Genomic DNA, 26,012 nt, shown 5'->3' on the forward strand with positions numbered 1-26,012 from the left:
CCTAAACCCATCTCTCCCTGTACCCACCTTACCCAGTCGTACCCAGCTGCTCCTGGACTCGGGCGTCCTTCTCTCCCGACAAGGTGGAGAAGTTTCTGTCAAACTTCGACTCTGATTCTGCAACTGGACCAGACAGCACCAGCCCACAGGTCCTAAAATCCTGCACTGCCACTCCATCTCACACTCTGTCTGTTCTCTTCACCCTCTCTTTTGCTCAAGGTCATCTGCCATCTGCTTGGAAATCAGCAAACATTACCACTTTACACAAAAAAATGTGCAAAAACAGATCCTTGCAACGACTGACCAATCAGCCTGCTCCCAATCATCAGCAAAGTCATGGAATTCCATCATCGCTTCTGATATTAAATCCTTCCTCTTCTCCAATGACTTGATCTGGTTTCAGACCAGGTCACTCTAGTCTGGACATGCTGCTTCTGCTGTCTCAACAATGGATGCAGGTCATCAATGCCAAACAGGAAATTAGAGCCGTCTCCCTTGACATATCACGTGCCTTCCACACGGTCTGGCACCCCACCCTGCTCACTAAACTCTCCTCCTATGGTATCCATGGAAACCTCCACATGGCTTGCGGACTTCCTCTCTGGTCACAGTCAACGTGTGGCTCTGAATGGAATTCTCTCATCTCCCCTTCCTGTTCCTCAAGGCAGTGTTCTGGGTCCTGTGCTTTTTCTGGTCTTCATCAATGATCTTTCTGACTCTCTGGAAAATCCTCTCTATCTCTTTGCTGATGACTCCACTCTCTGCCGCTCCATTCCTCATCCCTCAGATCGGCAGTCTGCAGCCTCCTCACTCTCTGCAGACCTGGACAAAATCACAGACTGGTCAAACAAGTGGAACATGTCTTTCAATCCTGACAAATCTCACTCTTACTGTGTCTCTCCGAAAGGACCGACTGGAAAACCCTGCCATCTACTTTCTCAACAATCCTCTCCAAGAAGTTCTGTCACTCAAGCTTTTGGGTCTCACTATCTGCCATGATCTTTCTTGGGAAAACCACATTTCCAAGCTGGCCTCCAAAGCCAGTCGCCGACTGGGCATCCTCAGTCGTGCGAAGTCATTCCTTGGCACACCTGAGCTCCTCAGCACATACAAGGCTTTCATCCGCAGCTCAATGGAATACTGTCCGCCCCCCCCCCCCCCCCCCTCTGGGCTGGTGCTCCTGCCTCACACCTAGCTCGGCTTCACGCTGTTGAAACCAAAGCTTTCAGAATCATTGGAATCTCCTGCGATGAAGTTAACTCCGAGGGCCTTTCACTCACTCACCGCAGGCAGGTTGGTGGTCTTTCTGTCTTCTACCGACTCCTCTCCGGCCTTGCTCCCCCAGCTCTCTCTGTGCTTTGTCCCCCAAATATTCCTACAGGTCGCACAAGATCTGCCTGCAACCCTCTTATGGTTAAACTGCCAAAATCTAGGCTCTCTGCTCACCCTCACTCTTTCATTCCCCTTTTCTCACGCCTCTGGAACAAACTCCCCCACTCCCTTCAATCGCACTCCTTCCTCCAGGTCTTTAAAACAGCTGTTCACCACCATCTCTTATCTTCCCCATCCAAAACCTTGATCTTTTCTACCCCCACTAATTCACCCCAGATGCACTTTTTTTTTTTTTTGAAATTCCAACTTCTTTCCTGGAAGTCCTTGCAGTGTTCATATGTTTTATACCTCTTCCACCTCCCCCCAAGCCCTCCCCCTCCCACATTTCTCCTGATGTCCCTGCTCTCAAATGTTGTGTTTGTGTCCTACCCCCTCTCTCCCCATCTTGTCTACCGCTCCCCTTATTTTTTGTGTTTTATGTGTCGGTTTGACTTTTTGTGTGATTAATGTTAGCTCTTTCACTAACATGTTATTTTCTAACATGCTCTTTCACTAACATGTTAGCTCTTTCACCAACATGATTAATGTTAGCTCTTTCATTAAAGTGAGCAGAGAGCTTCGATCCTGTATGCAAAAAAAAAAAAGAAAAAAAAAAGAATGAAAGAGTGAAGGTGAGCAGAGAGTCTTGATCTTCGCAGTTTAACCAGAAGAGGGCTGCAGGCAGATCTTGTGCGACCTGTTGGAGTATTTGGGGGACAGAGCACAGACAGGGCTGGGGGGGGGGGGGGGGGGGAGCTGGGCCAGAGAGGAGTCGGTAGAAGACAGAAAGACCACCTACCTGCCTGCGGTGAGTAAGTAAAAGGCCCTCACAATAGGCTTTATCGCGGGAGATTCCAATGATTCTGAAAGCTTTGGTTTCAACAGCGTGAAGCCGAGCGAGGTGTGAGGCAGGAGCACCAGCCCATAGGGGAGAGCAGTATTCCACTGAGCTGCGGATGAAAGCCTTGTATGTGGTGAGGCCAATTTAGGCCGGGGCTCTGACTGGGCCACTCAAGGACATTTATCTCGGAGGTCTATCACATTTATGCGAAGGTCTCTGAGCAGGTGGATGGGGATGTGGGGGTGAATGGGGTATTGTCGGTCTGGGAGTACAGTATGATGGTCTGGGGAGTGGGGGTTGAAGGCAAGAGGAATAAATTTCAATCAGGCAAGAATAAAAAGCGTCCTTTTTTTCGATCGCACTATTTTACCACAGCCTTCCAGCTAGTACATTAATAATCTCATGGGGAGAACCCTCCATACGTCCTGCTTTCTTTTGTCTGAGGCCGAGGACTTGGTTTTAGAGTCCTGGAGTGTAAGCAATTTAGCTGTTTTGTAAATTATGCACCACCAAGTAAAATTATGTGAAATTGCTCACAGATTAGGGGCCATCTATTTATACACAGGAAGGGAGAGGGAGGGGTGGGAGTGTCTGTGTGAGGGTTGGGAAGGGAAACAACTTTGGGAGAATGGCAGGTGTACTAAGCTCATCCAGAGGCAATTTTTGCCTTGCCTATAAAATTGTGAAGGATGGATAAGGATGGCTGCTCTGCAAAAAGTGGCCAAGTGTTGGACATGACTGGGAAAGTTTGTTTCTTCTCCCTCTTAGACCCTTGTGGTTTGGGAAAAGTAAGTTACACATTCTCCCACAGAACAACCACACTCACTTTGGCCATCTTTCAGAAAAGAGCTAGCTCGGCCTTGTATCAATGCAGTTTCATACCTGCCCAAAAGCACTGTGGACACAGACACCATGGAGCCTTTCGACGTCTTCATAAGTGTCCTGAAGGCAATGATTGAAATCACAAAGTGTGGACTAGAATCATACATAAACCAGGCAAGCAGCTTTCACTCCATAATGGTCATTGGTCAGCCAGCTTGACTGTAACCACACTGGGATGAGCTCACTTCCCAGATGGTCAGAATCAGAAATTTGAATCCCACTCCCTCCAGCCAAGTTGAAACCAACATCTGGGATGCAAGTAGTGCCACCTTAGCTCCCGCAACTCCTTTACAAATTTGCTTCTATTTTACCTTCTGAAGCCAGGAATTTCATGAAAGGAGAAATGCCGGTCGTCGAGTTCATGTTTTTAAAAGTCTTTGGTTCTACCAGACAATTTGTGGGCCACAAGCATTCTGCAAACTTCAATAAACACTTTAATCTTTCACAGAAAGAGTACAATTACACAAAATGTACAAGTTCTCCCATCAAACGCCACATCGGCAGGAATAGTTCAGAGATTTGGGTGGGTGGAAGAGAGGAGAGGCCAGAGTGGTCACACAAAATCAGATAAGGATAAGGAGGAAAAACAAAGCGATAGTTATTAAATAATGAGGAAATAATAATCATGGATCGGATAAACACCAGAGCCAACTGACGCTCCATTTTGAAACCCCTCAAGATGCAAATCGAAGGGAACCCCTTCCACTTGATGACTATCAACTCAAATTAACCAAAAACACAACTGGTCCTCAAAATATGAAGCATGGATCAGGAGTAAGGTGGAAAGTAAAGATGCCACCGGAAAGAACCGATAAAAGCACGGGTTTGAGGAAATGAGACTCACTTGGCAGGAGAATAAAAACAAAGGACAAAATGTGAAAATAGATTCCGCACACAGTCAATACAATAGATGACTGAAGGAAGGTTCTGTACAAAATGGCCACATGAGGTTTGCTGCCATGACCCAGGGCAGGAATCTTTCACGGCTGTCCAATCTAACGAGGTTGCCTCATCAAAATGTCCCCAATAAGATGGAGCTCCAACACCTCAACATCCTCCCAACCCCTCAACCTCCTCCCAACCCCTCCACCTCCTCCCAACCCCTCCACCTCCTCCCTCTGTAGTTGGACCAATTATTTTTAATTCTGAACGTTTTGGTCAACAACAATATACAGTAAGAGCAAACGATCACTGAACATTTCAAATTGCACAGTGGTAACAGCCAATCAACGGGTGAATTGTGCCAACAACCTCAGCAAGCTACACACGGAAAGAATTAGTGATTAAGAGTTAAGGCGCACAAAGCCACGGAACGTTTCAAAAAGCACCTGCTGGAGAATCTTGTATGCTCACACACCGCGTTGTCATCGATTTTGGTCAATGTTCTCTTCATATGCTTCCAGCCAAAAAATAGGAAACTCGAACAAACAAACAAAAAAAGCTATCAGGGTTGAAGATGGGTGTAGAGGTCAGTCTTAAGCATTATTCTCACCTCATCCTGATTAACTCAACCTCTCGACTTCATCTGCGCTTAGCGATTGCCTGGCTCATCTGCAGTGTTGCAACATGGTATGCAGTGTCATTTCAACATGTGACAGTTCAGAGAACTCCCCTCTACCTCCTCACGATACAATTACAAACTTTATGGTTTGATATTCAATCGTCAGCCAAGCTCAAAAGATAAACACCTTTCTTTGTATGCCTTGCAAGTTGTCTAAGGAGCACACTGACCAGACAGGAATGAATAATGAACACAGCATTTGTTATACATTTACATACGAGGCAAAGGTAGTCCACAGGTGTTTATACTTAAAAGTACACACAATGTGTATAAACTAGACCGTTTGATGTGATCACATACGAGTCGCCCTTTGAACCCGTGGGTTGTGACCTCGACGTGACGTCACAGATACTCACCTGGATCTTAGTGTTAATGTCACAACTTGCCTCGCCAAACTTTGTACAAGTGTTACGCATAAATTAATAAAGCTGCGTTTGTGGTATACCTGCGTTAAATTACAATGACCAGCGAAGAAACCGTCGGTCAAATGATACATTACGTGTACAATGACAATGCCAGTGGAATTATCACCCAAGGTTCAAATACAAGCATAACCGACCCCGTATATCGCGGTGGTTCAATTGCACAACGCAGCTCTGCAGTCCTGCTTTGGAGGCCCATCTCGATGAAAAGCAGCACGCCCAACCTGGAGCGACGTACGGTTTAGCACCAATGTAGTGATCAAGTCTGTGGCCTTTTATGTACAATAAGGACAGCACCATATCCCTCGGTACAAGACACGCGTCTCCCAGTAAAGCTCAGGGGTTTCACGAGTGGTCTTTAAGCATCGTGGTTTTGTGGATCACTCGAGACGGAACGTAGAGCGAATGAATAATTGATCGAATGAATGGTACGCAAATTAGGAAGGGTGTCAATGTTATAAACAAGTGAATCATATGGTCTGGGATACAGTATTTATGCAACAACCCTCTCATTGTGCCACTTTCATGCAAGATGTGTTTCCAAGGCATACAAAGAATGTTTATTCTACCCAAGATAGTGGGCCGCAGAATTGCCCTGCTGTTGGTATACCTGCACCAGGTTACAAGGATAAATAACACGTAGAGCTACAATGCTGGCAGAGCTATCACCAGAATTTGAATTTCCCAGCTTGCAAACACGCTGACAATTAACGGTGACAAGGGTTTCAGCTAACAGTTAACCCTTGTAATACTCAGTGTTTGTTGGAGAGAGAGCGAGAGAGCGAAGAGCCAGAGCCAGAGCCAGAGACAGAGAGAGACACCAGATATAACGAATAGGAGAGAGTTTAAACAACAAAGTTAATACCAGATTAACTCGCTTAAGTTGTGCTATGGCAATTAAATAATATTTTATGCCTCGTGGGCAATAAGGACTGACTTTAGAGCCAGTACGGTAGTGAATAAGTTGGCAAATAGGTAGGAATATGGTGGTAAGAGGTCATTCAGGTGAGCTATGGTGGGGACTGCATTTGCGTTAACTCTGTCGGTGGTTCAGGCAGGGTTTCCCTCCAGTAGGAGAAAGAGCTGTACAGCTCCGGGCAAGGGAAGGCAGCAGTGGACTCTCGTGTCCGCAGGGGGAACATGTGCTCCACGAGCTCACTCAACTTCCCGTAACTGTGGGAGAAGACCTTGGTATCAGGAAGGAAAAGTAAGGCGTTTGCAGCTCGACATGAAGACTACACAGAGCAAGCACAATGATGAAAAGACTACGGTCAGCATTCCAACAGTGTTGGTGAACGATGGCTTGGCAATCAGAGCTAAATGAGGGAAACTTCCAGGTAACTCAGTAAAGGGATAACAAATGGAAACGAGAACAAACAATCGGAGATAGCAGATCCTTGCCAGGACTTGTTTTGTGCGGTGTATTTGATGTGGCATATAAATGAAAGGATGTGCTAAACGAAATGTTGTCGATTACAAATAAAAGTTCTAAATGATCTCGTTTTCAAAATGTGAAAAGGTCAAAAAGGTCTACAATGTGAGGGTCAAAATGGTCTGAAGGTATAAAAATGTCTAAATGGGTCTAAAAGTGTCTTAAAAGGTCGAAGGGGTCTAAAGAGTGTAACTTAAGGTCCAAAGGGTCGGAATGGTCTGAAGGGACCAAAAGGGTCTTAAAACATCTAAAAAGAGTCTTGGGGTCAAAGGGTTCTATAGGGTATTAAAAGGTCTGAAATGTGTGAAGGTCTAAAGGGTAGAAAGGAGTCTCCAGGGTTATAAAGGGTCTTTCCGCTCCAATAGGTGTAACCGGGTCTTCGTGGTCTACGGGGTCTTAGGGTTCCAAAGGGTCTAATACGCTAATGTAATTAATACACATACTCACGTTCTGTGTGGACAAACAGACAAACTAACTCACTCAAATGCAATACCCTCTCCTCGAGCGAGGGTAACAATCATATCGACGTGGTTCAAGTTGTGAAACAGGTGAATCAATGTCGGTGAACATACGTGGACTTGGCTCCCTTTATATTCTCCTGGTTAAGCTCTCCACGGGGGTTTACTGTAAAGATGCGGTTCTCAGGAACCCCGACCTCCTTGTACGCGTATACATCCTGAAACGATGTACAAGCAGACACAAATAATAATCCATCCATACAAACAGTTTCCACTTCATACACCCCTCCTTCTTCCCCACCTGACATTCGAGGGTTTTGTTATATGGATGCCCCTCCGCTCACCAACCCTCCTCCCCAAACCCCACCACCATCAAATGGCTTACATTAGGCCTGTTTCCAAAAGCTGCATAGAAGGCCGTGCTGCCTGCTGGGAAGAGCTGCCCGATGTCGCCGAGACAAGCAATCTTGAACGTCTCTGGTTTCTTCTCGATCACCTCCCTGCGAAGGAAGGTCCAGCAAGGTGACTGCCTTCAAATGCATCTTCCATTAAACAGAGTTGTGAATTTAATCATTATTTATTGGTGTTTGGGAATTTTGGAGGCACTAGCCATGCCTACCTTTCGCTTCGCTGATGGGTTTAATCAAAAGGCACCATGTCGCACTTCACAAGCATGGTGCATGCCTTTCTGTGGCGGTATTTATAGAACAAAGGTGAAATCAGGCTGCACCAAAATAGGTGTCCCGAGATCGATTTTGGCCATAACAGCGAGCGTTTAGAGAACGCAGGAAAAGGTGATGCAATTGTCTTCCACTCAAAATCGACGATCTGACCTCCCTGTGTGTGACCTTATGATCGGCACGTGCTTTTATTTTGGTTTCGCGGGTAATTCATGTACTGTAAATTCACAACAGAAATCGAGGACGATCGACCAATCTGAAAAGTTGAAAGTAAGTTAATTAGACGGAGACACATTAGACATGATACGGAGGCTGAGATTCGCCGGCGATGCTTTCTTTTCATCGCAGCAATTTCCTATCTTGTACGGCTGATCATACAGTGGACGCACACTTGTTTGAATGATTTTTGGGAACAAATAGTGAGGGATATCAGCAATGAAGAATTTCAAAAGAATTTCCGTATGTCACAGCTCTGCCGGGAACTGGCCGATCTGCTGCGTCGGAGGTCAAACCGAGGATTGCAAATTTCAGTACAGAAGAGGGTGGCAATAACTATGGTGTTTAGCCACAAGTTGTGAATATAGAAAATCGGACACACATTTAGTAATGCATGGTCAACAGTTTGCCGCCTTGTGATCGAGAGGCACTCGGCGTTATGTGGAGGAGAAATAAAAATCTTGCAAATAAAATTGCTGACGTGCAAAAACACGAGAGCAATGTGACTGCGTTGCCAATATGCCTCCAAGTAGTCCCTGCCCGTGACAATGGGTAGATGCCCTCGTTCACTGTCCTAAAAATAAACAAGTTTGGTTTAAATCCCTTCAGCTGTTTTGAAGCTCACATTTTCACCACAGGACAGGTGTCACATCGATCGGTGAAGTGTTTTCGGAGAAGGGATTTAAAAAAAAGATCTGCTTTCAAGCTAATATATATGGCTGCCAAAATACATGACATATGACATCAAAAATGTAAACTCTGCTTATGTACGAGTTCTGTAAACTCTGCATAAGGGAATACGTTTGTGAAGTTTCGTTTGTTTTTTTTTGTTTTTTTTGTATACAAGATCTAGGCTCGTTTAAGAGCTAACATTGATCACAAAAAGACAAACTGACACATAAAACATATGATAAAGGGAGTGAGAGAAGATGGGGAGAGAGAGGGAAGCACACAAGTACAACATTTGAGGGCAAGGACATCGGGAGGTCTGTGGGAGGGAGAGGGCTTGGGGGGAGGAGGAATGAGAATTGGGGGGCGGCAGGGGTGGGAGAGGTTTAAAAAAAACCAAAGAAAAACCACATGGACACTGGTAGGACTCCAGGAAAGAAGTCGGTATTTCTAAAAAGTGGATCTGGGGTGAATTAACAGGGGTAGAAAAGATCAAGGCTTTGGATGGGGGGGAGATAAGAGATGGCGGTGAACAGCTGTTTTAAAGACCTGGAGGGAGGAGTGGGATTGAGGAGAGTGAGGGAGTTTGTTCCAGAGGCAGGAGAAAAGAGGAATGAAAGAGTGAAGGTGAATAGAGTCTTGATTTTGGCAGTTTAACCATAAGAGGGTTGCAGGCAGATCTTGTGCGACCTGTGGGAATATTTGGGGGACAAAGCACAGACAGAGCTGGGGGAGCAAGGCCGGAGAGCAGTTGGTAGAAGACAGAAAGACCACCAATCTGCCTGCGGTGAGCGAGTGAAAGGCCCTCGGAGTTAGCTTCATTGTGGGAGATTCCAATAATTCTGAAAGCTTTGGTTTCAACCGTGTGAAGCCGAGCTAGGTGTGATGCAGGAGCACCAGCCCAGAGGGGGAGAACAGTATTCCATTGAGCTGTGGATGAAAGCCTTGTATGTGGTGAGGAGCTCAGGTGTGCCAAGAAAGGACTTTGCACGACGGAGGATGCCCAGTCGGCGACTAGCTTTGGAGGCCAGCTTGGAAATGTGGTTTTCCCAGGAAAGATCATGGCAGATAGTGAGACCCAAAAGCTTGAGTGACAGAAATTCTTGGAGAGGATTGTTCAGAAAGTAGATGGGAGGGTTGTCCAGTCGGTCTTTTCGGAGAGACATAGTAAGAGTATGAGATTTGTCAGGATTAAAAGACATGTTCCACTTGTTTGACCAGTCTGATTTTGTCCAGGTCTGCAGAGAGTGAGGAGGCTGCAGACTGCCGATTTGAGGGATGAGGTATGGAGCGGCAGAGTGGAGTCATCAGCAAAGAGAAAGAGGATTTTCCAGAGTCAGAGAGATCATTGATGAAGACCAGAAAAAGCACAGAGCCCAGAACACTGCCTTGGGGAACTCCAGCCTGATACGGAAGGGGAGATAAGAGAAAACCATTCAGGGCCACACGTTGACTACGACCAGAGAGGAAGTCCGCAACCCATGCGTGGAGATTTATATGGATACCCAAGGAGAAGAATTTGTTGAGCAGAGCGGGGTGACAGACCGTATCGAAGACACGTGATATGTAAAGGGAGACGGCTCTGAATTCCTGTTTGGCATTGAGGACCTCCATCCATTCTTGAGAAAGCAGAAGCAGCATGTCCAGAGCAGAGTGACCAGGTCTGAAACCAAATTGATGGTCAGAGATCAAGCCATTGGAGAAGAGGAAAGATTTCATATCTGAAGCAATGATGGATTCCATGACTTTGCTGATAATTGGTAGAAGGCTGATTGGTCTGTAGTTGTTAGGATCTGTTTTTGCACCTTTTTTGTGCAAAGTGGTGATGTTGGCTGATTTCCAAGCAGATGGCAGATGACCTTGAGCAAAAGAGAGGGTGAAGAGAACAGAGAGAGGGAGTGAAAGAGCGGAAGAACATGATTTTAGGGCCCGTGGGCTGATGCCGTCAGGTCCAGTTGCAGAATCAGAGTCGAGGGTTGACAGAAACTTTTCCACCTTGTCAAGAGGAAAGGACACAGAGTCCAGGAGCAGCTGGGTACGACTGGGTACGGTGGGTAGAGAGAGGGATGGGTTTGGGACACAAGATTTACAGGCAAACACAGAGTTGAGGCATTCAGCTTTTTCACGTGCGGAGTCAGCCGTGTAGCCGTTTGAGGTGAGGGAGGGGATGGAGGGGGAACAAACACCAGAAACAGATTTGACCAGACGCCACCAGGATTTGGAAGAGGGAGACAAATAAGAGAGTTCGGTCTTGAGAACGGAGAGATATTGTTTCCTGGCTCTCCTGAGGGTGGACACACACTTGTTTCGGGCTTTGTGAAAGGAAATGAGATTTCCTTCCGTTGGATTTGCTTTCCAGGAGACGAAAGCAAGTTGTTTCTGGGCAACAGCCTCACCACAAGATTCGTGTACCATGGACGGGAGGAAGGGTATGACAACTGAAGACGAGATGGGATAAATCTGTGCATGAGAGAGAGCAATTTACTTTGGAAGAATTCCCAGGATGAGTTGATGTCAGAGGCGGTAGAGATGGGAGACCAGTCCAGATGATTGATGGCTGCTTGAAGACCGTGCCAGTTGGCCTGAGTGAAATGCCAGACTCGTCGACGCTGAGGAGGCTCTCTGAGAATGGTCAGAGAGATGTCCACTTTGACAAGCACATGATCAGATGAGCCGATTGGAGCAGAAGAGCAGCAGACATTTTCAGGGAAGTTAGTCATAACCAAGTCCAGAAGAGAAGATGCTCCATTGACTGAGATCCGGGTCGGGAAATTGACAGATTGTGTCAGTCCCAGTGAGTCGCAGAAGTCCTTTGCTGAAGAGTCATGGCTGGTGAGAGAGGTACCCACACCCAGACAACTGGCATGGTGACAATTGAAATCACCACATATGAGGAAGAGAGAGTTGGGATGGGTAGATAAAAGTTCGTCCATATTATCAGAGATACGTGTTTCCTTCAGTTGAAATGGGTTAGAATTCTCTCAAGCAGGGATTCAACCCGTGTCCTTATAAAAGGTCTTTGTCCGAGGTCACCAAGTTCGATCGGTGCAGCCGTGCAGCGATCGGTGCAGCCGTTTGTGCGGCACCCAGGAAAGCAACATCCTCACAATGAGAACAATGAACGTTATGCGAACGTCAATGTTATGTGTGAGTCCAAACCTGAGAATGCTGGAGGCTAAAGCTGAAATTGGGAAAACTAAATAGCCTATTTTACTCCTGGAGATCCCAGGATTATCGACCCAAAATATCGTTGAGATCGGTTCAGCAGTTTTTACGGTACCTTCAAACAGACAGACAGACGGACGGACATTTGGTGAATTATAGTAAGATAAGGCATTCGATTAAACCATTTTTTGCTGGTATACCACTTCACCTGTGATGTCATATTTATCATGCTTTTGATCCCCAATTGGGAATACTTGACAATGTGCAACGTTTCAAATTTTTCCATTCAGTGGTTTCCGAGAAATACTTTTTTAATTATTTGCATTTAATCCGAAATGGCTGCCATACCATGTGACCTATGGCGTCACAATTATCATAAAACATTTTGCATGGGTGCCACTCCTACCCTGAAAATTTATTCTCAATCGGATATGTGGTTGCTGAGAAAAACAAGGTTTAGCCCGTACGGACGGACAACCCGAAAACATTATGCCTACGGCCACCTTTGGTGGCGGAGGCATAAAAAGTGATTGACCTTCCAGTGAAGAAGGGTCTCAGCAAACGTTTGTGCTTATCTATCTATAATTCCAGTAATCTCTGTGTGTATGTTTGTATGTTTGTATGTTTGTATGTTTGTATGTTTGTATGTCTGTATGTCTGTGACCGCTGTTTCTCGACAACCACGGGTCCGATATACTTGAAACTTGCCAGGTATATTGCTGGGGACCCGAGGATGTGCCTTTTCAAGGTTTCATATTAATCGGAGAAGTAGTTACCGAGCTATGTCCAAAAAACGATTCAACCAATCAGAGAGCAGCGAGCTATCACGTGTGCCGAACGTGGCGAACAGACTCTGCCTCGGACGGCACATTTGAGAGCGTATTCATTTATTTCACGTTGGAAAACTATGTTGCCGTTAAACTATGTTTTAAAACTAATCTATCTATAATTCCAGTAATCTCTGTGTGTATGTTTGTATGTTTGTATGTTTGTATGTCTGTATGTCTGTGACCGCTGTTTCTCGACAACCACGGGTCCGATATACTTTAAACTTGCCAGGTATATTGCTGGGGACCCGAGGATGTGCCTTTTCAAGGTTTCATATTAATCGGAGAAGTAGTTACCGAGCTATGTCCAAAAAACGATTCAACCAATCAGAGAGCAGCGAGCTATCACGTGTGCCGAACGTGGCGAACAGACTCTGCCTCGGACGGCACATTTGAGAGCGTATTCATTTATTTCACGTTGGCAAACTATGTTGCCGCTATGTTGGCGTTAAACGATGTTTTAAAACTAATTAAAACTAATTTGCGATTCTTTCGCTTTCCTGCGCGTTTGTGCATGCTATGGCGATTTCTTTACCAAACTCCGCAAGCCGTTCGCTTTGGACCAAACCATTTCATGTAAATAGAGGGGGGGGGATTGTCACCGTACTCGCAAGCCGTTCGCTTTGGACCAAACCATTTCATGTAAATAGAGGGGGGGGATATAATTTTAGATATAGATATAGTACGGGCATGCCCTAGTTAAAACTAATTTGCGATTCATTGTAACTGCGATTTGCGACCTTCCGGACAGTGAAGACTGCACTTCCGGCAGCCAATCACAGAACGCGTTGTTGCGTAGGCGTGGCCGATGTGAGAGCGAGCCGAGCCGAGTGCGTGCGCCATTACGGTTCGTAATTCGATTTCTTCCGGAGAAAATAATAATTTCTCGATTTCTTATGCGCATTATTTCTCCCAATTCAGTCAGAGCGAAGGGCGGAAGCGAAGAGCGTTGTTTTTTTTGTTTACGGGCGTACGGGCGTACGGGCGGGGTAGAGCGTACGGGTAGCGTTTTTTTTTTTTTTTGGCAAGGAACGGGCACCCACGTACGGGCATGCCCTAGTATAACTAAATAGGTGATCTCAGAGCTCCCTGAGAACACATCGAAAGGTACACTAAATTTGGGGCACCACGAGTTTGGTTGCATTCCAAAGAGCAAATTAAAGGCGATTTTAAATCGCCTTTGGTGACCTCGGGGCACCGTGAAATCACCAAATTGTGTTCCAAAAACAAGGTCTCAATCTCAATGAGGCTGTGAAATGAAGTGATACACGTGAAAAAAGGATGTTTTATTACACGATTGTTGTTGCTGTTGCCATGGCTGTAGTTGTTTGGGTGCTCTTTCCATGCACAGCACTATATATTTTTCTATTGCTTCGAGAGGTAATGCCATGCTGTATATAATCGTGTGCTCATCCCATGTCCGCCACACTTTATTCTAACGGGTTCTTGCTGTCGTGCCGTTAGAATAGCTACATTAAAACTCCAAGTCCTGCTTCTTTTCTTCCCTCCAAGAAAGACTAGCTTTTAAAACAGGCATGAATGTTTGTTCAAAGTATATCCATTATTGGCTTTCCCCAACTGTACCAATTATTATTCACCGACAACAGGAACCTTGAGCAATGCCAGCAGGAACCTTACGACAGCAGGTGAGCAATGCGGTGAGCGAATGACTCACCTATGTAGGGCAGTGAAGAGGCTGCTGGGAGAAAGAAGCAAGGGGCCACGAGGAAGCTCCGTTCCACTCTCGTTCACCCACTGCAGGTAGCCCCGAGTCATACCCGCCATTCCAATGGCTCGTGCGGAGCAATACAGAAACTTGTAGCCATTTCTTACCAGCAAGTGCATGGGGAGGTGGGGTGGAGAGACACCAAGTTTATCAGCAAACATTTAATGGGTTCTTACAGTACAGTGCCTTGTACACCAACTTACATTTCCTTCAATTAGTGTTACAATGATGGTCACACATCCTTCCCTGTATGATGTCAATACTGAAGGATCTACCACTGAGATAAGAAAAGAAGAAATGATTACGAGAACCCCAAATGACCTTCAGAGCATCCTTGAAAGCTCAAGTGCCACAAATCTCTTGGCCCTTTCAATGAACCAGGAAGCAAAACCACAAAGAGATCAAAACAGACAAAGCTCCAGACATATTTATTGGTGCATCACAAGCCACACCCCCTACCTCCCCTGTTCAATTAGAACCTGTCGTGCACATCTTTATGGGATCACAGTCCATGATGCGTCGCAGATGTCTCCACCCCTCCCGCTAATACAAAAATAAAAACAAAGTGCTGTTGGTAGAGAATGGGAGCGGGGCAGGGTTGGGAAAGTAACCTGTGCTACAAGTATCAAGCAGGCTTATCACTAAACACAGTGAAGAGGTAAGACTCACTTGTGGACATTATGGTAGAGCTTTGCAATTCCTTCGTGTGTCCAGTCCTTGCCCAGTGTCGGTAGGATATGTCCCAAAGTGTCCGATCTAAGGTGGAAACGCAAGCACCGTTTTACATGAACCAAAGTAAGCAAAGCAGAACTCGATGGTGGAAGAGAAAGAAAATGGAACCCACTTGGTAATAGTTCCATCGATGTCAGAAATTACCACCTTGTCATCCCAGTTCCAAAGATAGATCGTGCCTTGACACCTGGTTGTGCCCTGGAACTGTGTGGTTACACTGAAAACCACATCGTTGGGTCCTTCCTGAAGCTTCAGACTTCCCTGCAAAGTGGTTGGCAAATACAGGTTCAAGCATGCCATGGGAAAATAAATGATGCACATTCACATCGTGTGTGCGCATGTGTGTGTGTGTGCGCGTGCGCATATACCCATGCATGTTGCATCCCCTCCAAAACCACTGGTCGCACAGTTATTTACATCGACAAATGTTCGGGACAAAGCAAGCGTGGACAAGTCACGAGATGCTAGGTGCACTGTGATTGGCTCCTGGCAAGTGACATCGTCCACCCTTGCTCTATCTATTTTTCTGCCCACATGCCATGCGGCACTGATAAAAACTTGCCATTTAAGGCTATTTTTTCTCATCATACTAAACTTCGACAATTATCTATGTCAACATTCTGTTTCTGCTGTATCATACTCTGTTTCAGAGCATCGGTGCTGCCGAAGCAGTTTCTTGGCAAGGGTTATACTTGCCAAGAAACTGACATTGCCTTCCCAGCAGCATTTAGGACAGGGATTTGGAACTTGGCCATGGTGCAGGCGATAGCTCGCCTACTCTTCCCTGAAGGACACGGTGGGATCTTTAATGTCCATCGACTAATGCCGGCAGATGGGACAGCACACACATTGATGAATCACCCTGCCTGCGAAACGCCGGGATAAAAGTTTATAGCTAGGTCGGGATTTGAACCCATGCTCGACAGCCGAGAGGCAAGTAGGGTCCGAACCTTATAAGTAGAATCGAAAACTGTTTGGCAACTTCCATTGAATTGTGCATACGTGCTTGGAATACGCAGGGTCAGGACATGGGGACAAAACAACCACTCTCCAACCCTCCCTGCTCCCCCCACACTCAACCCTCCCCACACCCCAATCTCGAGGGTGGAGACACGACTTGCAATTCCCCCCCCTGTGCATGTTGCACAGTGAAAGCAGTTTAACCACAGAACCCTCTATTCTCTATTCTATCCTCTATTCTATTCCTCTATTCTCTATTCTATCCTCTATTCTCTATTCTATCCTCTATTCTCTATTCTATCCTCTATTCTCTATTCTATCCTCTATTCTATCCTCTATTCTCTATCCTCTATCCTCTATCCTCTATCCTCTATCCTCTATCCTCTATCTATCCTCTATTCTCTATTCTATCCTCTATTCTATTCCTCCATTCTCTCCTCTATTCTATTCCTCTATTCTATTCCTCTATTCTATCCTCTATTCTATCCTCTATTCTATTCCTCTATTCTATTCCTCTATCCTCTATTCTATCCTCTATCCTCTATCCTCTATCCTCTATCCTCTATCCTCTATCCTCTATCCTCTATCCTCTATCCTCTATCCTCTATCCTCTATCTATCCTCTATTCTCTATTCTCTATTCTATCCTCTATTCTATTCCTCCATTCTCTCCTCTATTCTATTCCTCTATTCTATTCCTCTATTCTCTATTCTATCCTCTATTCTCTATTCTATCCTCTATTCTCTATTCTATCCTCTATTCTCTATTCTATCCTCTATTCTCTATTCTATCCTCTATTCTCTATTCTATCCTCTATTCTCTATTCTATCCTCTATTCTCTATTCTATCCTCTATTCTATCCTCTATCCTCTATCCTCTATCCTCTATCCTCTATCCTCTATCCTCTATCCTCTATCCTCTATCCTCTATTCCTCTATTCTCTATCCTCTATTCTATCCTCTATTCTATTCCTCTATTCTATCCTCTATCCTCTATCCTCTATTCTATATCCTCTATCCTCTATCCTCTATTCTATTCCTCTATTCCTCTATTCTCTTCCTCTATTCCTCTATTCTCTTCCTCTATTCTCTATCCTCTATTCTATCCTCTATTCTATTCCTCTATTCTATTCCTCTATCCTCTATTCTATCCTCTATCCTCTATCCTCTATCCTCTATCCTCTATCCTCTATCCTCTATCCTCTATCCTCTATCCTCTATCCTCTATCCTCTATCCTCTATCCTCTATCCTCTATCCTCTATCCTCTATCCTCTATCTATCCTCTATTCTCTATTCTCTATTCTATCCTCTATTCTATTCCTCCATTCTCTCCTCTATTCTATTCCTCTATTCTATTCCTCTATTCTATCCTCTATTCTATCCTCTATTCTCTATTCTATCCTATCCTCTATTCTCTATTCTATCCTATCCTCTATTCTCTATTCTATCCTCTATTCTCTATTCTATCCTCTATTCTATTCCTCCATTCTCTCCTCTATTCTCTCCTCTATTCTATTCCTCTATTCTATTCCTCTATTCTATTCCTCTATTCTATCCTCTATTCTATCCTCTATTCTCTATTCTATCCTCTATTCTCTATTCTATCCTCTATTCTCTATTCTATCCTCTATTATATTCCTCCATTCTCTCCTCTATTCTCTCCTCTATTCTATTCCTCTATTCTATTCCTCTATTCTATCCTCTATCCTCTATTCTCTATTCTATCCTCTATTCTCTATTCTATCCTCTATTCTCTATTCTATCCTCTATTCTATCCTCTATTCTCTATCCTCTATTCTCTATTCTATCCTCTATTCTCTATTCTATCCTCTATTCTCTATTCTATCCTCTATTCTCTATTCTATCCTCTATTCTATTCCTCTATTCTCTTCCTCTATTCTCTATTCTCGCCTCTATTCTCTATTCTCGCCTCTATTCTCTATTCTAGCCTCTATTCTCTATTCTAGCCTCTATTCTCTATTCTAGCCTCTATTCTCTATTCTATCCTCTATTCTATCCTCTATTCTCTATTCTATCCTCTATTCTCTATTCTATCCTCTATTCTCTATTCTATTCTCTATTCTATCCTCTATTCTATCCTCTATTCTCTATTCTATCCTCTATTCTATCCTCTATTCTCTATTCTATCCTCTATCCTCTATTCTATCCTCTATTATATTCCTCCATTCTCTCCTCTATTCTCTCCTCTATTCTATTCCTCTATTCTATTCCTATATTCTATTCCTCTATTCTATCCTCTATTCTATCCTCTATTCTCTATTCTATCCTCTATTCTCTATTCTATCCTCTATTCTCTATTCTATCCTCTATTCTATTCCTCCATTCTCTCCTCTATTCTCTCCTCTATTCTATTCCTCTATTCTATTCCTCTATTCTATTCCTCTATTCTATTCCTCTATTCTATCCTCTATTCTATCCTCTATCCTCTATTCTCTATTCTATCCTCTATTCTCGATTCTATCCTCTATTCTCTATTCTATCCTCTATTCTCTATTCTATCCTCTATTCTCTATTCTATCCTCTATTCTCTATTCTATCCTCTATTCTCTATTCTATCCTCTATTCTCTATCCTCTATCCTCTATTCTATTCCTCTATTCCTCTATTCTCTTCCTCTATTCTCTATTCTCGCCTCTATTCTCTATTCTCGCCTCTATTCTCTATTCTAGCCTCTATTCTCTATTCTAGCCTCTATTCTCTATTCTATCCTCTATTCTATCCTCTATCCTCTATTCTATCCTCTATCCTCTATTCTATCCTCTATTCTCTATTCTATCCTCTATTCTCTATTCTATCCTCTATCCTCTATCCTCTATCCTCTATTCTATCCTCTATTCTCTATTCTATCCTCTATTCTCTATTCTATCCTCTATTCTCTATTCTATCCTCTATTCTCTATTCTATCCTCTATTCTCTATTCTATCCTCTATTCTCTATTCTATCCTCTATTCTCTATTCTATCCTCTATTCTCTATTCTATCCTCTATTCTCTATTCTCTATTCTATCCTCTATTCTCTATTCTATCCTCTATTCTCTATTCTATCCTCTATTCTCTATTCTATCCTCTATTCTCTATTCTATCCTCTATCCTCTATCCTCTATCCTCTCCTCTATTCTCTCCTCTATTCTCTCCTCTATTCTCTCCTCTATTCTCTCCTCTATTCTCTCCTCTATTCTCTCCTCTATTCTCTCCTCTATTCTCTCCTCTATTCTCTTCCTCTATTCTATCCTCTATCCTCTATTCTATTCCTCTATTCTATTCCTCTATTCTCTCCCTCTATTCTCTCCTCTATTCTATTCCTCTATTCTATTCCTCTATTCTATTCCTCTATTCTATCCTCTATCCTCTATTCTATTCCTCTATTCTATCCTCTATCCTCTATTCTATTCCTCTATTCTATCCTCTATCCTCTATTCTATTCCTCTATTCTATTCCTCTATTCTATTCCTCTATTCTATTCCTCTATTCTATTCCTCTATTCTATTCCTCTATTCTATCCTCTATCCTCTATTCTATTCCTCTATTCTATTCCTCTATTCTATCCTCTATCCTCTATCCTCTATTCTATTCCTCTATTCTACTCCTCTATTCTATCCTCTATCCTCTATTCTATTCCTCTATTCTATTCCTCTATTCTATTCCTCTATTCTATTCCTCTATTCTATTCCTCTATTCTATTCCTCTATTCTATCCTCTATTCTATCCTCTATTCTATCCTCTATTCTATCCTCTATCCTCTATTCTATTCCTCTATTCTATTCCTCTATTCTATCCTCTATTCTATCCTCTATTCTATCCTCTATTCTATCCTCTATTCTATCCTCTATTCTATCCCTCTATTCTATTCCTCTATTCTATTCCTCTATTCTCTCCTCTATTCTCTCCTCTATTCTCTCCTCTATTCTCTCCTCTATTCTCTCCTCTATTCTCTCCTCTATTCTCTCCTCTATTCTCTCCTCTATTCTCTCCTCTATTCTCTCCTCTATTCTCTCCTCTATTCTCTCCTCTATTCTATTCCTCTATTCTATCCTCTATCCTCTATTCTATTCCTCTATTCTATCCTCTATCCTCTATTCTATTCCTCTATTCTATTCCTCTATTCTATTCCTCTATTCTATTCCTCTATTCTATTCCTCTATTCTATTCCTCTATTCTATTCCTCTATTCTATCCTCTATTCTATTCTCTATCCTCTATCCTCTATTCTCTATTCTATCCTCTATTCTATCCTCTATTCTATCCTCTATTCTATCCTCTATTCTATCCTCTATTCTATCCTCTATTCTATCCTCTATTCTATCCTCTATTCTATCCTCTATTCTATCCTCTATCCTCTATTCTATCCTCTATTCTATCCTCTATTCTCTATTCTATCCTCTATTCTATTCCTCTATTCTCTCCTCTATGCTCTATTCTATTCCTCTATTCTATCCTCTATTCTATCCTCTATTCTATCCTCTATTCCTCTATTCTATTCCTCTATTCTATTCCTCTATTCTATCCTCTATTCTATCCTCTATTCTATCCTCTATTCTATCCTCTATTCTATCCTCTATTCTATCCTCTATTCTATCCTCTATCCTCTATTCTATTCCTCTATTCTATCCTCTATTCTATCCTCTATTCTATCCTCTATTCTATCCTCTATTCTATCCCTCTATTCTATTCCTCTATTCTCTCCTCTATTCTCTCCTCTATTCTCTCCTCTATTCTCTCCTCTATTCTCTCCTCTATTCTCTCCTCTATCCTCTATTCTATTCCTCTATTCTATTCCTCTATTCTATTCCTCTATTCTATTCCTCTATTCTATTCCTCTATTCTATTCCTCTATTCTATTCCTCTATTCTATCCTCTATTCTATTCTCTATCCTCTATCCTCTATCCTCTATTCTCTATTCTATCCTCTATTCTATCCTCTATTCTATCCTCTATTTTTTCCTCTATTCTATCCTCTATTCTATCCTCTATTCTATCCTCTATTCTATCCTCTATTCTATCCTCTATTCTATCCTCTATTCTATCCTCTATTCTATCCTCTATTCTATCCTCTATTCTATCCTCTATTCTATCCTCTATTCTATCCTCTATTCTATCCTCTATTCTATCCTCTATTCTATCCTCTATTCTATCCTCTATTCTATCCTCTATTCTATCCTCTATTCTATTCCTCTATTCTATCCTCTATTCTATCCTCTATTCTATCCTCTATTCTATCCTCTATTCTATCCTCTATTCTATCCTCTATTCTATCCTCTATTCTATCCTCTATTCTATCCTCTATTCTATCCTCTATTCTATCCTCTATTCTATCCTCTATTCTATCCTCTATTCTATCCTCTATTCTATCCTCTATTCTATCCTCTATTCTATCCTCTATTCTATCCTCTATTCTATCCTCTATTCTATCCTCTATTCTCTATTCTATCCTCTATTCTATTCCTCTATTCTCTCCTCTATGCTCTATTCTATTCCTCTATTCTATCCTCTATTATCTATTCTTTTCCTCTATTCTCTATTCTATTCCTCTATTCTCTATTCTAAATTATTTAATCTCATTTCTTCCCCATCCAAAACCTTGATCTTTTCTACCCCCGTTAATTCACCCCAGATCCACTTTTTTTGAATGCCAACTTCTTTCCTGGAAGTCCGAGCAGTGTCCATGTGTTTTTTACCCATCCCAACCCCCTCTCCTCCTTCCCATGCCTCCTCCCCCCAAGCCCTCTCCCTCCCACAGATCTCCCTGTTCTCTACTGTTGTACTTGTGTGCTTCCCTCTCTCTCCCCACCTTGTCTCCCGCTCTCTTTATTATACGTTTTATGGGTCCGTTTAAAAAAAATATGATTAATGTTAGCTCTGACACGAGCCTCGATCTTGTACACAAAAAAAAAACAACCCTGCCAAAGGGTCCATGTGTTGAAAAATAAACCCTGCCAAAGGGTCCATGTGTTGAAAAATAAACCCTGCCAAAATCTAGACGATTGAGGGTGGGGAAACAATGACACAATTCCAAAAAAAAAAAAATCCCTTCAAGTTAGTGTGTATTTGTCTAACTTTATTAGTATCTTCTTAAAAACTATTACTTTTCTCGAAAACGATGGCCCGTAGTAATGATAATTCCCAGTGAAAATGATCATACTTTATATGAAGAAAAGCCATATGTATGTACAGTGCATTCAGAAAGTATTCAGACCCCTTCACTTTTTTCATATTTTGTTATGTTGCAGCCTTATGTTGAAATCGTTTAAATTCTTCTTTTTCCCTCATCAATCTACACTCAATACCCCATAATGACAAAGACAAAACAGAATTTTAGAAAGTTTTGCAAATTTATTAAAAAGAAAAAACTGAAATATCACATTGACATAAGTATTCAGACCCTTTGCTATGACACTTGAAATTTCTCAGGTGCCTCCCATTTCTCTTGATCATCTTTGAGATGTTTCTACACCTTGATTGGAGTCCACCTGTGGTAAATTCAATTGATTGGACATGATTTGGAAAGGCACACACCTGTCTATATAAGGTCTCACAGCTGACAATGCATATCAGAGCAAAAACCAAGCCATGAGGTCGAAGGAACTGCCTGCAGAGCTCAGAGACAGGATTGTGTCGAGGCACTGTACATTGTGTGTGTATATATATATACTACCAGTCAAAAGTTTTAGAACACCTCAATTTTTCCAGTTTTTATTAAATTTACGCAGTTTAATGTCCAGTGAATAACCTGAAATGGTACAAAGGCAAGCAGTAAACTGGTCGAGGTTAAAAAAAAGTTTAGGTTAGCAAAAATGGGAGAATAATGTAAATTGCACAGTTATATTGCAAAAAAAAAAGGCCTTCTTCAGGGAACAAGTAATGGGTTAACAACTTACAGCTGTTCTGCAGCAATGAAAGCAAATTAAGCCTTGAAAGTTGATGCAAACAATTCCTACAGGTGTCCCAACCTCTGCTGATTACTTGATGACAAACCCCCTGTCTGTATAAAAGCTGTATTGGAACAGACTGTTATTACACCCTCTGAAGCATTATTTGGACAATATTGCGCTGCATGAAGTAGTATATTGGAAACTGGAGGAAACTGACAGGAAGAGGTCTGGCAGACCCAAAGCCACAACAGAATCAGAAGACAAGTTTCTGAGAGTCAACAGCTTGCGTGATAGGCGGCTCACAGGACAACAGCTTCAAGCACAGCTTAACACTGGTCGAAGTAAGCAAGTCTCAGTTTCAACTGTGAAGAGAAGACTTCGAGCTGTAGGTTTGACAGGTCGAGTGGCAGTAAGAAAGCCATTGCTATGATGGCAAAATAAGAAAAAGAGGCTTGCCTGGGCCATGAAGCACCACCAGTGGACTACTGAAGACTGGAAGAAGGTTTTATGGACCGATAAATCAAAATTTAAAATCTTTGGTTCATCACGCAGGGATTTTGTACGCCGTCGAGTAGGCGAAAGGATGGATCCTCAGTGTGTGACATCAACTGTCAAACCTGGAGGAGGAAGCGTGATGGTCTGGGGCTCTTTTGCTGGATCCAGAGTCGGCGACTTGCAGAGTGACTGGCACCCTGAACCAAAAGGGCGACCACAGCATTTTGCAGTGCCGTGCAATACTGTCTGGTATACGCCTCGTTGGTCAGGGGTTCATCCTGCAGCAAGATAATGACCCTAAACACACCTCCAGGCTGTGTCAAAACTACCTTTGAGGAAAAGAACAAGACGGGAGGCTTCAAATCATGGAATGGCCAGCACAATCTCCAGACTTAAACCCCATCGAGCTGGTTTGGGATGAACTGGACAGAAGGGTGAAAGCAAAGCAACCTCCAAGTGCAACACATTTGTGGGAACTTCTGCAACAGTGTTGGGAAGAACTTCCCGAACAATATTTGATTTCCATTGTAGAAAGAATGCCACGAGAGTGTTCAGCGGTTATATCTGCAAAAGGTGGCTACTTTGCCGAGTCAAAAATTTAAATTAAATTTTGTTAAACAAAATGATTCTATGATTTCTTTTTTATTTCCAATTATTTATTTGTTCTATGCTTAATTTCAGAGTAGAATGAGACATTAAACTGCGTAAATTTCAATAAATACTGGAAAAATTGAGGTGTTCTAAAACTTTTGACCGGTAGTGCATATATATATATATATATATATATATATATATATATATATATATATATATATATATATATATATATATATATATATATATGTATATATATATATATATATATATGTATATATATATATATTTGTGCATGTCGAGCAAGCTCGACGCAGAAAGTAAGTAAGTAAGTATATATATATATATATATATATATATATATATATATATATATATATATATATATATATATATATATATATATATATATATATATATATATATATATATACACAACATGCATTTTAAAGGCCATTTTCCCTGCTAGAGCGGGGGTTAGCCTTGCGGTCCCCATGACAATCTTCTCCATTTTGCCCTATTTTCTGCATCTCTCCTTGTTAACCCCCCTTGCCCGCATTTCTTCTTCCACCATCTTTAGCCAAGTCTTTCTCGGTCTTCCCCGTCTTCTACTTCCTTCTACATTCATTTCCATCACTCTTCTCAACCAGTCACTTTCATCCTTCCTCAACACATGACCAAACCATCTCAACCTGTTCCTCTTCACAGCATCAATCACAGGCTCTATTCCCATCATCTTTCGCAATTCATCATTTGTCTTCCTCTCTCTCAACGATACTCCGCACATCCGTCGAACCATTCGCATTTCCACCCTTTCCAACCTTCGTTGCTGCTCTACGTTCATTACCCATGTCTCGCTCCCATAAATCATAACACTTCTCACACATGCAGCATACACCTTTCCCTTCAGCTTCAAGGACACTCCCCTCGTCATCAGCACGCCACTCAATTCCCGAAACTTCTTCCATGCACATCTCACTCGAGCAACCGTTGCCGAGTCTGATCCACCTTCTCCATTCAGCATGTCTCCGAGGTAGCAAAATGTTTTCACACCTTCCAGCTTCACGCCGTCTCCAAGATCCAACTCAACATTTCCTCCATCTGCAGCTCCCTCTGTGCACACCTTACATTTGAATGTAGCTGCCACACTGGTTAATGACCCTCTCAGACCACTACATTTTTGATGAACCCACTCAGCGCACATTGTACACTGAATGGAGTTCACTCCGACACCCTTCCGACACACAGCACAGGGCCACTTCCCAGTTCTTTCCACCTCACCACATGCTTTACCACTTGCCATCACCTTCGTCTTTCCGATATTCACCTTCAGACCTTTTGTCTCCATACATTCCTTCCACGTGTTCATCTTTTCCTTCAGTCCATCCATACTTTCCGCAATCAACACCAGATCATCTGCATACAACAACTCCCACGGTAAACCCTCCTTTACGTTCTGAGCCAGCACCTCCATCACAGCTACAAATAGTAGTGGACTTAGTACCGACCCCTGATGCACTCCCACCTTCACCTCAAACTCACCACTGTTCCCGTCCTTCATCCTTACAGCTGTGCGCACTCTTTTGTACATTGCCATCACTACTCTGATCAACCATTCCTCCACTCCTAACTTCCTCAATGCCCATGTCAATACTTTGCGTGGAACCCGATCGAATGCTTTCTCCAGATCAACAAACCCAAGAAACAACTTCTTCCTCTTCTCCATGTACTTCTCCTGCAACTGCCTCACAATGAAAAGCGCATCTGTCGTTCCTCTTCCTGGCATAAATCCAAACTGCATTTCGTCGATCTTCACTTTCTTCCTTATCCTCCTCTCCAACACCCTTTCCAATACCTTCATTCCATGCTCCAATAACTTTATCGCTCGGTACGAGCCACACTCCAGAGGGTCACCTTTCCCCTTGTATAGAGGGACGAGGGTACTCAGTTCCCAATCCACTGGAATGCGGCCTTCTTTCACCACCAGATTACAGATCTCTGTCATTCTCTTCACACCCCAACTTCCTGCTGCCTTCAACACATCTCCCACAACTCCCGGCGGCCCTCCCGCTTTTCTACCCTTCATTGCTTTTA

The 26,012-nt window shown here is 42.9% G+C and overlaps 1 protein-coding gene across 3 annotated transcripts in view; it reads right to left on the reverse strand.

The window, feature by feature from the left end:
- Positions 1–3,505: 3,505 nt before the first annotated feature.
- The window catches only part of LOC137438701 (phosphatidate phosphatase LPIN2), a 112,298-nt gene continuing 89,791 nt past the window's right edge, over positions 3,506–26,012 (reverse strand). For all 3 annotated transcript variants that reach the window (XM_068133963.2, XM_078767177.1, XM_068133964.2), the window contains exons 15-20: positions 15,095–15,243; positions 14,920–15,006; positions 14,200–14,352; positions 7,353–7,467; positions 7,082–7,185; positions 3,506–6,250 (exon numbers count right to left, since the gene is read on the reverse strand). In XM_068133963.2, the coding sequence (XP_067990064.2) occupies positions 6,088–6,250; positions 7,082–7,185; positions 7,353–7,467; positions 14,200–14,352; positions 14,920–15,006; positions 15,095–15,243 (771 nt within the window). In that variant the 3' untranslated portion in view covers positions 3,506–6,087. The remainder of the gene's footprint in view (positions 6,251–7,081; positions 7,186–7,352; positions 7,468–14,199; positions 14,353–14,919; positions 15,007–15,094; positions 15,244–26,012) is intronic.

The sequence above is a fragment of the Myxine glutinosa genome, chromosome 13 (genome assembly GCF_964187855.1).
Source record: "Myxine glutinosa chromosome 13, kmMyxGlut1.1, whole genome shotgun sequence".
Classification (NCBI taxonomy): domain Eukaryota; kingdom Metazoa; phylum Chordata; class Myxini; order Myxiniformes; family Myxinidae; genus Myxine; species Myxine glutinosa.